Raw genomic sequence first — 12,702 nt, 5'->3', positions numbered from 1 at the left:
CCCAATCTCTCTGTGAAAGCAGCCCAGCCAGTTGCACTGCAGTTCTGGCTGCAATCACATCAGCCTATTTTACATGACCTCAGTTTTCACCAGTTCTGAGCTGTCTGGGGTATGCCCAGCATGTGTCTCCAAACAAAAGAAGCATTTTCCTGTATCTGCAAAACAACAAAATGGAAGGTGTGGCAGCATCACAAAAGGTCAGGTAATAATAAGCAGATCTTAAAATGCTGATTTTGAGAGACTGAAATGTACTTTAGAAAGAGTTGACTCAGGTACCACTTTGCTGCTGAACAGCATTTTCATTCCAGATCGCTATTACATTAAGATGGCAAGATAAGATGTTTATGAGATTTTCAGCAAGAGAGTTTTTCCCTGTGCATACTCTAAATTCCTTTCTTGTCAATCTAGGTTGGGAACATTATTTTAAAATACAATTAGCAGTGGATTTCATTTTCTGATTCTCTGTGTTACTCAGATAGTGTGCTTACTGTGAGTTTTAATAGTATGCATTCCTGTTATCTATAGTCAATTCGGATTCATTTCCTTCCTTCCTTCCTTCCTTCCTTCCTTCCTTTTCTTTTTGCATTTGCAATCAAAGCCCAAGATAAAGAAACAAGGTGTGAAAGATGCCTTCTGGTAATCAGACATGTTGCTATCTGATGAACATTGAATGACCTGAACAAAAAAAGAAACAGAAAAAATAATCTGAGATTAATGCCCATGTTGTACAGATATCTGCAGTGCTTAATTCCACTCTTTACTTGTATGCTTACTCATCTCTATCTGATCACCTTCCAAGAGAGGCAAATTGTTTTTAAATTTAGAAGATGGCAAATATGCAACCAGGATGGTTGTTTCATCTTTCCGAAGGTATGTGATGGGGAGTTTGTGTGCAAAATTCAGCAAGGTGTAAAGGCCAGCATAGAGACACATTTCAGATCAAACTGCAAAACAGAACAAAACAAAAAAGAAACCCTAGTCACAGTGTATTTTAAGACCATTTTTAGGGTGCTATTTGTATTTTTATTATATAGTAGTGTTATGTAACCATAGGGCAGGTTCCCGTCTTTCAGAATTGTTATTTTATAACAATTAGGAATGGACAGATCAGCTCATTACAGTTCATTGCAGATCATCTGTGTCACTTTCGTATGTGTTCATTCACAAATCTGTAGTATCTTTGTTTCCACATTTACCTGTGATTTTTAGTCTACACCAGTATCCTCATTTGAATACATATTTTTGAATGTATGTTCTTATAAAATCAGCTCCAAATATGCATGTTTAAATGTATTTTGAGGGTTGTGTCTAAGACAAGTGTTACACAATTCAGAGACTTGAGAAATCTGAAGGATACCTGTGTTCTCAACTGCACATTAGTCCAGGAGGTATGGATCAGGTCAGCTTGTATCGGAATTCACAAGTGAGGGAGGATAATTTTGTTTGATTTGCATTTTTAATCAAAGAATCAGCCTAATTTGTACCTCCTAGACTAATTCACAGATTAGAACATAATTATTCTTTGGATTTCATACTCTGAATTTTGCAATATAGTTCTCAGCTCAAAAAAAGTAAAAATTCCAACATATTTTAAACTAAAGGCTTTTTTCAGGAAAAAGATGTTAGAAATGTGTACTTTGCATTTTAAATACTACTACTAATAGTAATAATAATCACAGATTAATTTGGAATTAGGTTGGAACAGATTTATGAACTGACAAATGTGAAATTGATAGGGGCCAGAATTGGACTGATTTCTCAGCTCCTATCCTGATTCATAATCACATATGGTCCAAAAGAAGGAGTAGGGAACCTCAGCTCCAGGGGCCAAGTGCAGCCCTCTGTGCCTCTCTGTCTGGCTCTCAGGACTCTACCCAGGCCACACCTTTCAGTGGCCCTGCTTTGCACCCTGAGTGTTTTTGCCTGGCTGGAGTGTAGCGTTGAACTCTGATAATGTAAAAGGAAATGTGAAATTCAAGCTTTGATTCTAAACCAGTGTTTCCACTTGAGGCCAGTTCCTAGGTTCAAGATCGCCTCTGCAGAGCATAGCTTGAGCCACTCTTAACTGCTCACATATCGATGATCGCATTGAGAGGGGCCACAGATATACAGCCGCAGGGATCTGGTGGCTGATTTCTTCTACTATAATGTTAGCGTTTCGTCAAGGCACTGCGCTCACATGAATCACTGGAGGGTGTCTGCGCTGTGTCCTGGGATTTGGTAGCTGATGCATTACACCTTCAGTGTGAATGAATCCCTTTCCTCTCCTGCCTTGCAACCAGCTCCCTTTGGCAGCTTCAGATTCCCTTTGCCATCCAAATTTTTAATATGCTTGTACTGGACTGGCGTTTTAAGGAGAAATATTGCTTCAAAGCAGAAATCTTCATCATGAAATGGTATCTATCAATCTTTTTTTCCCATGAGAAAATTGAAAAAGTCAAAACTGACCTTTTCCCTTGTACATACATTTTTTTTTTTAAAGCTTTGATTACAAATCATTTTCGGATGGAGAAGATTTTTCAGCAGATTCCAAACAGCCCACTCACTAACCTTGCTTCTGTACTTATACATATGTTACAGTAAGGGGCAGGGAGGGGGAGAATTGTTGTACACTTTCTTCCCTCGTGCCTTTGTGCCTTTAAATCACATGCTGTGAAATGGTCCTGTAAAAAACATATTGTTCTCTGTGCCTTAAAGGCAATTTTTACAAGTGACACAAATGGACGAGTTGATGTGTTGTTTGCATTCTCCACATCTGAAATTCACATGCAAATGCCTACATTTCCTTACCTCTCTAAATGCACATTTATTGTTTTTTAATCATTATTTATCGTTCTGATTTGGAGTTTGTGAATTCTGTCTTTGGTTCTCGTCTTCCAAGGCTCCCTTTAGCAGGATGAGGGGAGCTAAAATGGTTTGTATGAACAGGTGAACAAATTAGTAAAGAACTGAATGTACATTCAATGTAAAGCAGTCTCTCTCTCTCTGTTTCAAGCCCAAATTAAACAGTGCTCACAAGCGATGCTCAAGGGAGTCCTTAGCATCACTTGTTTTTTATTATTAATTTTTATTTGCAAATTTAGCAATGAAAGGAAAGAAAGCAAAGAAGAAATAATGAAGTAAAACAGAATAAATAAAAATATTAAAGGTACAAAAATAAAAAGCAAAGAAAGAAAAATAAACAATATATGAATACTACTAATAATAACAATAAACGACCATCAGTTTACATTACAGGTATAATAACCATTAGTACATGCATCTTACATACATATAAGTTAATATAAGCCCCCCAGATGTCCAAATAGGTATCCACTCAAAACTGATGTCTATATGAAATATATTTAAATGTAGTCAGGGCAGTGAGGTCCTCAGTCCATTACATAATAAACAGTGGGCATTTATCCTTCCAAGCTAGAAGTATAAGTCTCTTAGAAACCATAAGGGCTCACAAAGTCCACTTTTGTTGTCTTGCTATTAACCTCTATGTTATAGCATCACTTGTGAAAACATATCCTCTACCTGTCTCATCTTCCCTGCCCATCAAACCCTAATCTTTCTTTTGCGATCCTACAATTCAATTAAATTACATGAAATTAAAACCCCTTTTTTCATTCCCAGCTGCCCAGGCCTGGCACCAGCACCCGGCATGCGCCTCCCCAAAATGCCTGGGCCCTGGGGGAGAAGGTGGCATTGAGGTTTCCAACATCCAATTTTCTTTTCTTACAAAAACGTTTTGTTTGTTTTACTAGTGCAGCTCCAGCTGAGGCTGCAGTCACTCCCCTCTTTTTTCATCTTAATGCCTCTGGGCCCTGATGCAGAGCCATTCTGAAGGTGCCTTCCCTCACTTCACAGTGCACCCACCATGCTGACATTTTTTAAAAAAGAGAGAGAGAGCAACCCCTGCCTCCCACTGCCTAGTAAGCTTAAAAGGGAGTCATGGTTGCCTAGGGCCCCCTCAACCCTGGTGCTGACTTAACCTTAAAGTCTTCTCTTTCCTTCCAGGTTGCGTGGTTCTTATCAGAAGTTGCATTGGGGCTTCATTGAAGAGGCTTTAGTGGACCTCACAGGTGGGGTCCAGATGTCTTTTGAACTTCAGTGCTTTTCCTCTAGTCTACATGAGATAGTGAAAGCCGCTGCCAAGACAGGTTGCCTCATGGGATGCATCACTCCTGGAAAGGTAAACTAGAAGTTTGTTTTATTATAGGAACTGGAATCTAGGAAGCTGCCTTATACTGAGTCAGACCAGTGGCCCATCTTGCTTAGTACTGTTGACACTGACTAGCACAGCCTTTCCCAACCAGTGTGCCTCCAGGTGTTGTTGGACCATAATTCCCATCTTTCCTGACCATTGGCAATGCTGGCTGAGGCTGATGGGAGTTGTGGTCCAACAACATCTGGAGGCACACTGGTTGGGAAAGGCTGGACTAGCAGCAGTGCTCCAGGATTTGAGGCAGAAGTCTCTCCCAGCCTTCCCTGGAGAAGCCAGGGATTGAACCTGGGACCATCTGCATTTAAAACATTCCCCAGATTTGTATCCTGCCCTTCACGTAGATTCTCCGGGTGACTTATAATACTAAATGAAAAGCAGAATTGAAAAAAATGCTTATTAACAACATAATTGAACAGTTAAGCAACAGGATCAGGGGTTTTTTTAAGCGTAAGAAGCTGGTGGCAATAGCATACTTTAGATAAAAAGTTTAGATTAAAATAAAAATGGTCTTTGCCTGGCACCAAAATAACATCAGTGTGGGTGTCTGGTGAAGTTGCTGGGGACAACATTTCACAACTGGGGCACCACAACTCAGAAAGCCCTTTCTCCAGTAATCAGCCACTGCACCTCAGATATTGGAAGGTCCCTAAGAAGGGCTTCTGACTTAAATGACAATCGATGGAGTGGCTTCCCATGGGCATCTGGTTAGCCTCTGTGAGAACAGATTGCTGGATTAGATGGATCTTTGGCCTGATTCAGAAGGGGTCTTCTTATTTTCTCAGAGAAGTGATCCTTAGGTACCTTGGTCCTAAGACATGAAGGGCTTTAAAAGTCAAAACCAGCTCTTTGAATTGAGCCAGAAAATTAACTATGTGTCAGTGCTATTGACAAAACACTGGTATAATATGATTGTAATCATATTATGATAATGTAATCCATGCTGGTGCCCTGTCTTTGGAATGGCATCCCCTCTGAGCTGTGTCTGGTGCAAACATTGCTCACTGGTGCCAACATTGCTTACATCTTTAACCAACACAGAAAAGTATTTATGTTTGACCAGTCTGAGAGCATTGCTTCTTGGACTATTGTGAATTGTTTTGTAATTGATACTTCCATAATGTTTTTATTGTGGTGGTTAACATGATAATTTTGGCTGATTTGTTTCATGTACTTTTTATGTTGTCATCCATCCTGGGATTATTACAATGAAGAGCAGGCATATGAACTGAAGAAAATTAATTTAAGAAAAAAATCATGCCCTCTCAGTCAGGAAAAAAATGCACATACAAAATGCCTCCAACTAGGTTGCAACAACAATTAGTTTCCTTCGACTGTCCTCTCAGTTACATGCAGAAGCCTTGTGCTGCATGGATTTGCATCTAGCCATGTTATGCCTTTTCCTCAAGCAAAATGTCATATGGACGTTCTAAGTAAGCCTGGAAGCAAGGTAGTGCGTACCACTCAGTTTTCTCCCCTTATGGTTCTGGGGGAGGATCTTGATCACTAACTCACTGGCCAGAATGTTGATGTTTTATTCTAACGCTGAATCCAATTGGCTCCAACAACCCTTACAAGATTTTACAAGATCTAGACACCCCATAGGAATAGACAGATACAGGAAAATAAGTTTGCATAAGCATCCTCAAGTGTGAGCTAATTCAGCATCATTTCCCTCCTCAGGTGATGGACCTGCAGGTCCCGTTTGGCCTCAGTAAAGTGTACCCATTATCCCTTCACCTATGCTTGGGCCTTGCAGACCCAAGGGCTCAGAAAACCTTACATGCTGCTTTGGAAAACTAAACAACCATTTTGTTATGTGGAAAACTGTCACGCACCTAGCAGGCTGCAACAAATGGCTATTAAGTTGCATTTAGTCAGGTATATGCATGTCATAAGTTGTGCAAGCAGTGGTGCAGAGGCACTCCTAACACAACTGTGGCTGAGCTCCTGCCATTCAAGGCGGCTCAGTTAAGGCCAGCCCTACTACTAGCCAGAATGAAGCAAATGCCTCAGACAGGGAGGACTGTTGTGGCAGCCCCTCTACTGCTCTTCCTGAGCACCTTTGGAAGTTTCCCTCCATTGCAGGACAGAATTACACACGCCACACTACCTATCTTTCAATCCCTAAGTTGGCCTGCTGCCCTCAAGTGCAGTGGAGGACGTTCCTTTTGCTAGTGTTGAAGAAAAAAAAATCAGCTGCCACTCCAGTTACCTTCTATACATGGAAATGGCAAGGAGCAACATCTTGTCCTTTGTCCTCAGGCAGAATAATAATCATCATAATCATCATAATCATCATCATAAACCCATCCTTCACTCTAAGGTCCCAGAGTGGGTTACAATAATTTAAAATACAACATTAAACACAGTTTAAAACAACTTACAAAATGTCTTTGGCTGGCCTTTGGTTTTGGTTTTCCACCTCATCAAGCAAATCACATTTGCTGGAGGCATAAATGAAAACACGTTTGCGAGTGTTTTTAGACAGCTTATAACTGTCCTTTCTCCATTCAGCGCTCCACAGGTAGCATAACAGGGAAGAATGGAATTGTGCATGGGCATGCCTACACTGTTGTAGAGGCCGCAGAGGTAAGAGAGAGAACGTTTCTTTCTGTCTTTCTTGATTGTCTTCTTCCCTCCGCCCTCTCTCCTAATTGGCTGCTGGCCTGCTGTTCTTTTTCTCTTTCTCTATGTTCATAGATTCATTGCTTTTAGGACCAGGAGGTAACATTGTGTTGATCTAATCTAGCCTCCATGCGTCACTGAGATCACATAATTTCATTTCTGCCTTCCTGAAATGTCTGAAACCCAGGGACTTTATATAGAAGTAAAAGGATGATAAAGTTAGCAAGGTGACACAGCCAGCCAGCCATTTTTAAGGAAAGTATCAAGAGTGATGAAACACTGAGCATATAATTAACACTCACTGGTTCAGCCAGTGATGTTGCAGAAGATAACTCTCTACTAGAAAAGAGGCCTCAGGCAAGTTTTTAAGAGACCAAAACAAATTAAATGAATGGAGACTTTTGTAGGTTCAATCCACAGAGTTAATTTAATTCTGAGATATAAACTATCGATGCAAAAGCAACACTGATCTCATTAAACACAATTTACCCTTTCTGCAGAAAATCCAATATGTTAAAAAAAATATGGAAACGGCAAATTCAGATTAAATGAGGAGAGGAATATGGGACATGCATGAGCAGCACCAAGTACACATTAAACTGCTGTGTGGAAGTGCCCTGTGAATAGGGATCTTGAGAATGCAGAAATGGGAGTAGACATTGCCAGTTATTCATCCCATATCCAGAATGAAAATCAGTCTAATGAATATGATCGGTGTTCACTGTTGTTGTTTTTTCAGTTTGCAAATGTTACATAATTGATGATGTCCCCCTCCCCATTTGCATTGAATTTCCTTTGCATTGAAATGACTGGTGTGTTAGAAGCCAAACTGCAGCAGAACAGAAACAGCACTGCATGTAGTGGACACCGGCCGGAACAGAAATTGATGCCTTCTTACATTTCTACCTGTGAAAGTGCTACATTGCTCAGAATGCTCATCTGCATTACAAATGCCTCTATTTTCCCTTTTCCTTCCATAAATAATGAGTGCAAAAGCAAGTTAAGCCTCATGTGCAAAGTAACTCTATGGCTTCTGCAGAAAGCCCATGACTCAAGACTCAAAGGCTCTTCTCTGTTTGATATGAGGCTTGATAGAGTTATACATCCCTTAAAAGTATGATGAAGCATCATGAAGTGAGCTACACTGACAGCTACACAAAAAGATATGGGGGTTACACTTCAGAACTCAAGAATAAGCTGCCAGGAGCTGTTCTGTATACACGAAAGGTCAAGAGTTCAGAGCTGGATGAAGAAGTCATTTTCTTTACCTGCAAGGCTTATCCTTCTCAAGCATAAACCTTCCCTTGCCCAAATATTAATATCATCTTCTGGGAAGGGAGATCATTTTTGCAGAAAAAAATAATCCAGCAATTGCAAAAGAAATCAAAGGATTTACTGCAGTATGTAGCTCTTTTTTCAGGGTGAGGCTAGTGCTCATGCTCCCCCCCCCCAATAATCACTTATGATGCTCATATCAACAATGAGAAAAGAAACAGTCAGGCGGACAATGACCTTAACTAATCCTCTGGCCTTCCTTCCTTTTGCGGCAGTAAGGAGGCTCACCAATATGGGACTGTGGTTCTTCTGGGAGTTAAAGCGCTCTGCAAAGCAGAGAAGGGCTCTGTGGTGGAAAGATCTCTGCACATCTAAACTGGAGGTCATTAGTGTGAGCAAGGAATCTTGGTGTATTGATAAACATCTGAATTACTATGCTGATCTCTCTCTTTGCAGGGCCCTTGACAACATGCTGTGGGTTGGGGCCCTTCCTGCCCTTCCGGCCCCTTGTGGACTTAACTAGGGTCAGTGGCAGCAGAAGCACTGTCCTCAGTGCTGGAGGGCTGGGTTTGAGTTGCTATTTAATTGTCCACAGTGCCTCTCAATGAAAACATCAGGGCCATTACATTAGAAGCTCTCAAACTCAGTTTTCCAGCACAGGGGCTGCAGGGCGAGTGTCAGTGCTGATAGGTTTCATTTGGGCCCTGGCAGCTCACTGAAGGTACCCCTTCTTCTTAGACCACTTATTCAAAGGAGCATGAATTAAACCAGGGATGTTGCAGAGTATAAGATACAAGAGATCATGGCATTCATAACAGCATTAGAAACAATCTATTCTTTTTTTAATGTAAATACCCATTTAATTATAATGACTTTGGTTAAGCAATAAACTTTGGTGATAAAGATAATGCATTAACCATTAACTACAAACTAGGAGCCATATTGGCTCAAAGAATCTGTCCATGATTTCTCATGACAGAGATACAAACCTCATGATGCTTTTGGATTATTCTAACCCAGGTTGGATGTGGCCCTTGAAAACTTCCCATCGGACTTGGTGTCTATCCTCCTTGGTCCTGCCTCCTCTTCAACTTCCTCAGGTTTTGCATTTGAGATTCTGCTGGTTAGAATATAACCAGCAGAATCTCAGAGGCAAAATGATCTAAGGATTTATGTGATTTTTTCTTTCTATATAAACTCTTTTGTGTCCAGGATTGGACAAGGTTTGCATGAACTGGGCTGTGCATGAAAACATCCTACAGTCAATTTGAACCTGAAAAGCGTGCCACAACAACTATATAAATAGCTGCAAGCTGTTGTAGCCTCTGAAAGTTCCGCATGCAGTATCATAATGATGTGAGATTAACAAACCAGGGTGGTGGGGAGGAGAGAGAGCAACAGGTTATATGTCTGAATTGGCCCTAAGGAAGAAGAATGATGATCATGACTTCTGCTCCCAAGAACTGAATGCCCTGAAATTTTAACCTCCCCCCCCTGCGTCATTTAATGAAAAAATGGATAAAAATTCAGTGACTTAAACAAGCTATAAGATTTTATAGTGACTTGAAAATGGGATATATGGGAAATGAGTAAAATCTCAGGAGGAAAATGCACATCAAGACTGAACAGACGATATTTAGTTGGCTGTTAGAGGTAGAAGCAGGGAGGCTTGTGAATATCTAGCAGAGAATAGAATCCAGAATGCAGTGTGATTACAGTCCAAGGTGACAGCTCTCTAAGACTGATGGTGCAGGAAAGCTTCTCATGTTTTAAATTTATTCACAAGTGGAAGCACAGAAAGCAACAGCTCCTAAAAGAAGTTATACATTTATGCACATTGATACTGCCTCCTTTCTCCCGTGAGAGCTATGTGAAGATCTTAATTTCCTGCTGATGTCTATGGATTATTTGTGGCCTGAAGGGACCCGGTAAGCTGAATGCTCATTTCTGAGATCAATAAATGCTTTTGCGAACCTGACCAAATTTGCTGGTGCATGCTCAACATACCTTTAAGGGCATCATCATCATCACACAAACATAAGAAGAGCCTAATGGATCAGGCCAGTGGCCCATCTAGGCCAGCATCATGTTCTCACAGTGGCCAACTAGATGCCCCTGGAAGCCCACAAGAAGGACCTGAATGCAGAAGCACTCTCCCCACTTGTGATTCCTAGGAAATGGCAATCAGAGCCATACTGTCTCCAACAGAGGAATCCTGCTTCGGGTGCAATCCTATGATCACTGGGAGGGCAATCCAGGAGCCATAGGACAGATTGGATCTATCTCTCCAATGGTGAAGAGGGGTATCCGATGTAGGAACACCCCCCCAGTACCTGCTCCTCCAAAGCCCGGGCCCAGCAGATGTAGGAAAGGCCAAGCAGAGAGCTTTCCAAGAGTGTTCTGGACGGCAGCTTAGATCTAAAGGAAGATAAATTGCCCCAGTCTGCTGACATGTGCTCAAACTGGAGGGATATGTAGATAAACTTCTGACTAAATATTCCCTGACCCCTTTCCAGTGGGAGGCAAAACCTGAAACAAAACTTAAACCCTTGAAAAGGATAAAAGGAATGCAGGAATTCACTTGTGCCATGCCGGTTTGAGTCCAGCAGAACCTTAGATATAAGGCAAGAGCATCACCTTTGTATTTCCTCCACCACCATGTTAAGATTGCATTGTATCTATTGTGCTTTATAACAGTGAAAAAGTTTCACACAATATGTCTGCCACCATCCCCCTGTGTACAGTGTTTTCCTCATAGCTTTTTCCTATATAATCTTTGGCTATGTTGGAGTGAGCATACCAATCTGGAACAGTTTGGAACACTGGATTCATGCTACAGTAGTTCACGGTGTTGCTGCTGCCTTTTTTTACTAGGCAGTTTTTGGTTGTTGGTTTGTTCTGGGGGAAAACCACTGCATTTTCTCCTTGTGCTGCATTTTCCATACAGCTCAAAAGAGCTGCACTGGCTGCCATCTTGTGTGCAGTAAGGCAGGTTACATGCCATTGAAGGCAATGGGATTTAAATACCCTGACTGTGTGGAGGATCATATCCTCTGTCCCTTAGCTGCAGACAGAGTTAGGAACAAAAGTAAATCTCCCAAAAGTATGCAAATATTTACATGCGTCTTCTCCAACCAACATTCTGGACATGCAAGATTGTGACTGTGACTGTTTCTTTCTTCTTAATAGCTCCCCTATATGGGTAAGATGGAACGTTTAATCAGAATTTGGAATCCTTATGGCCATATGGAATGGAACGGAGCTTGGAGTGATAGGTATGAATCCTTTGGGGTTTTGGCATGAGAATCCAATTTCAAGAACCAAGCCAGTACATAGAGCCTTAACATAATAATGCTTGTCCAAAGGCTAATCACCTGATCCAAGAGTTGGCATTTTATGATAGTGGATGGCATTTCAGTTCTATGATAGTGGTCAGTGGCAACTTTCAGCACCTTGGACAGCTCAAACGTTTGGACTAAAACCCAGAGCGGATTCACTGTCCCTCTGAAGTTGGAGCCACCAATTGATGTCCCAACTGAAGGACTGTGATATAAAAGATGGAGCAAACTTGTGTTTTGTTCCTCCTGAACCAATGGGTGGAAATTTCAGAGAAGCCGATTTTGACATTAGGAGAAACTTCCTAACAGTAAGGGCTGTTCAGCAGTGGAACGAACAGACTACCCTGTGGAGTGGGGGTAGGGCTGTCCTTTGCTGTAGGTGCTTAAACAGAAGCTGGACAGACATCTATCAGGGACGCTGCATTTTATTATATTATTAAATTTATATCCCACCCTTTCTCCCAAAGGAGTCTGGGGTAGCAAACACATCTGTCATAAAAATACAATTAAAAACAAAAAAAACATATTTAAAACATTGTTAAAAGATCTAAAAACAATGAAACACAATAAAACATGCATCCAATCATATGTCTGGATAGGTGTACCAAAACAGAAGGCATCTAAAAGAATACAATGATGGCACCTGCCTAATGGTAATAGGCAGGGAGTGCCAAAGTACAGGCGATGCCACACTACAGGCATGATGCCTTACAAATGCAGAACAGACATTGCATGGCACTTGTAAAAGTACAAGTTCTGCAGATCAAAGTGATTGAGTCAGCATGTATGGGGTTAAGGCATATGGAGTAAGGTGATCTGTTAAGTAACCTGCTTAGTTGCTCCTGCTACTAGCCATGACGGCTATGTTGTCCCTCCATAGGCAGAGGAGGCAATATGCTCCTGAATACCACTTGCTGGAAACTGCAGGAGAAGAGAGTGCTTTTGCACTCAGGTCCTGATTGAGGGCTTCCAATACGCATCTGGTTGGCCACTGAGAAAAGGATGCTGGACTAGATGGGCCATTAACCTTTTCTAGCAGGCTTTTCTTATGTTCTTATGGCAGATCCAGCATTGAGCAGTGGGTTAGACTACGTGTTTTGCAGCCTCTGCTAACACTGCCAGAGTTCAATTTCTACTGTTTATAGGAACATAGGTAGCTGCCTTATATTAAGTCAGACCATTAGTCTATCTAGCTCAGTATTGTCTACACTGACTTGCAGCAGCTCTCCAGAGTTTCAGGTAGGGAGCCTT

At 41.4% G+C, this 12,702-nt stretch overlaps 1 protein-coding gene across 1 annotated transcript in view; it reads left to right on the top strand.

The window, feature by feature from the left end:
* The window catches only part of CAPN13 (calpain 13), a 106,497-nt gene that overhangs the window by 33,142 nt on the left and 60,653 nt on the right, over positions 1-12,702 (top strand). Inside the window, exons 6-8 of the mRNA XM_061626118.1 lie at positions 4,006-4,180; positions 6,728-6,802; positions 11,303-11,388. Of these exons, the coding sequence (XP_061482102.1) occupies positions 4,006-4,180; positions 6,728-6,802; positions 11,303-11,388 (336 nt within the window). The remainder of the gene's footprint in view (positions 1-4,005; positions 4,181-6,727; positions 6,803-11,302; positions 11,389-12,702) is intronic.

This window comes from Rhineura floridana, chromosome 4 (genome assembly GCF_030035675.1).
Source record: "Rhineura floridana isolate rRhiFlo1 chromosome 4, rRhiFlo1.hap2, whole genome shotgun sequence".
NCBI classification, from domain to species: domain Eukaryota; kingdom Metazoa; phylum Chordata; class Lepidosauria; order Squamata; family Rhineuridae; genus Rhineura; species Rhineura floridana.
The sequence above is the reverse complement of the archived record's forward strand: the minus strand, read 5'-3'. Positions and strand labels throughout refer to the sequence as shown.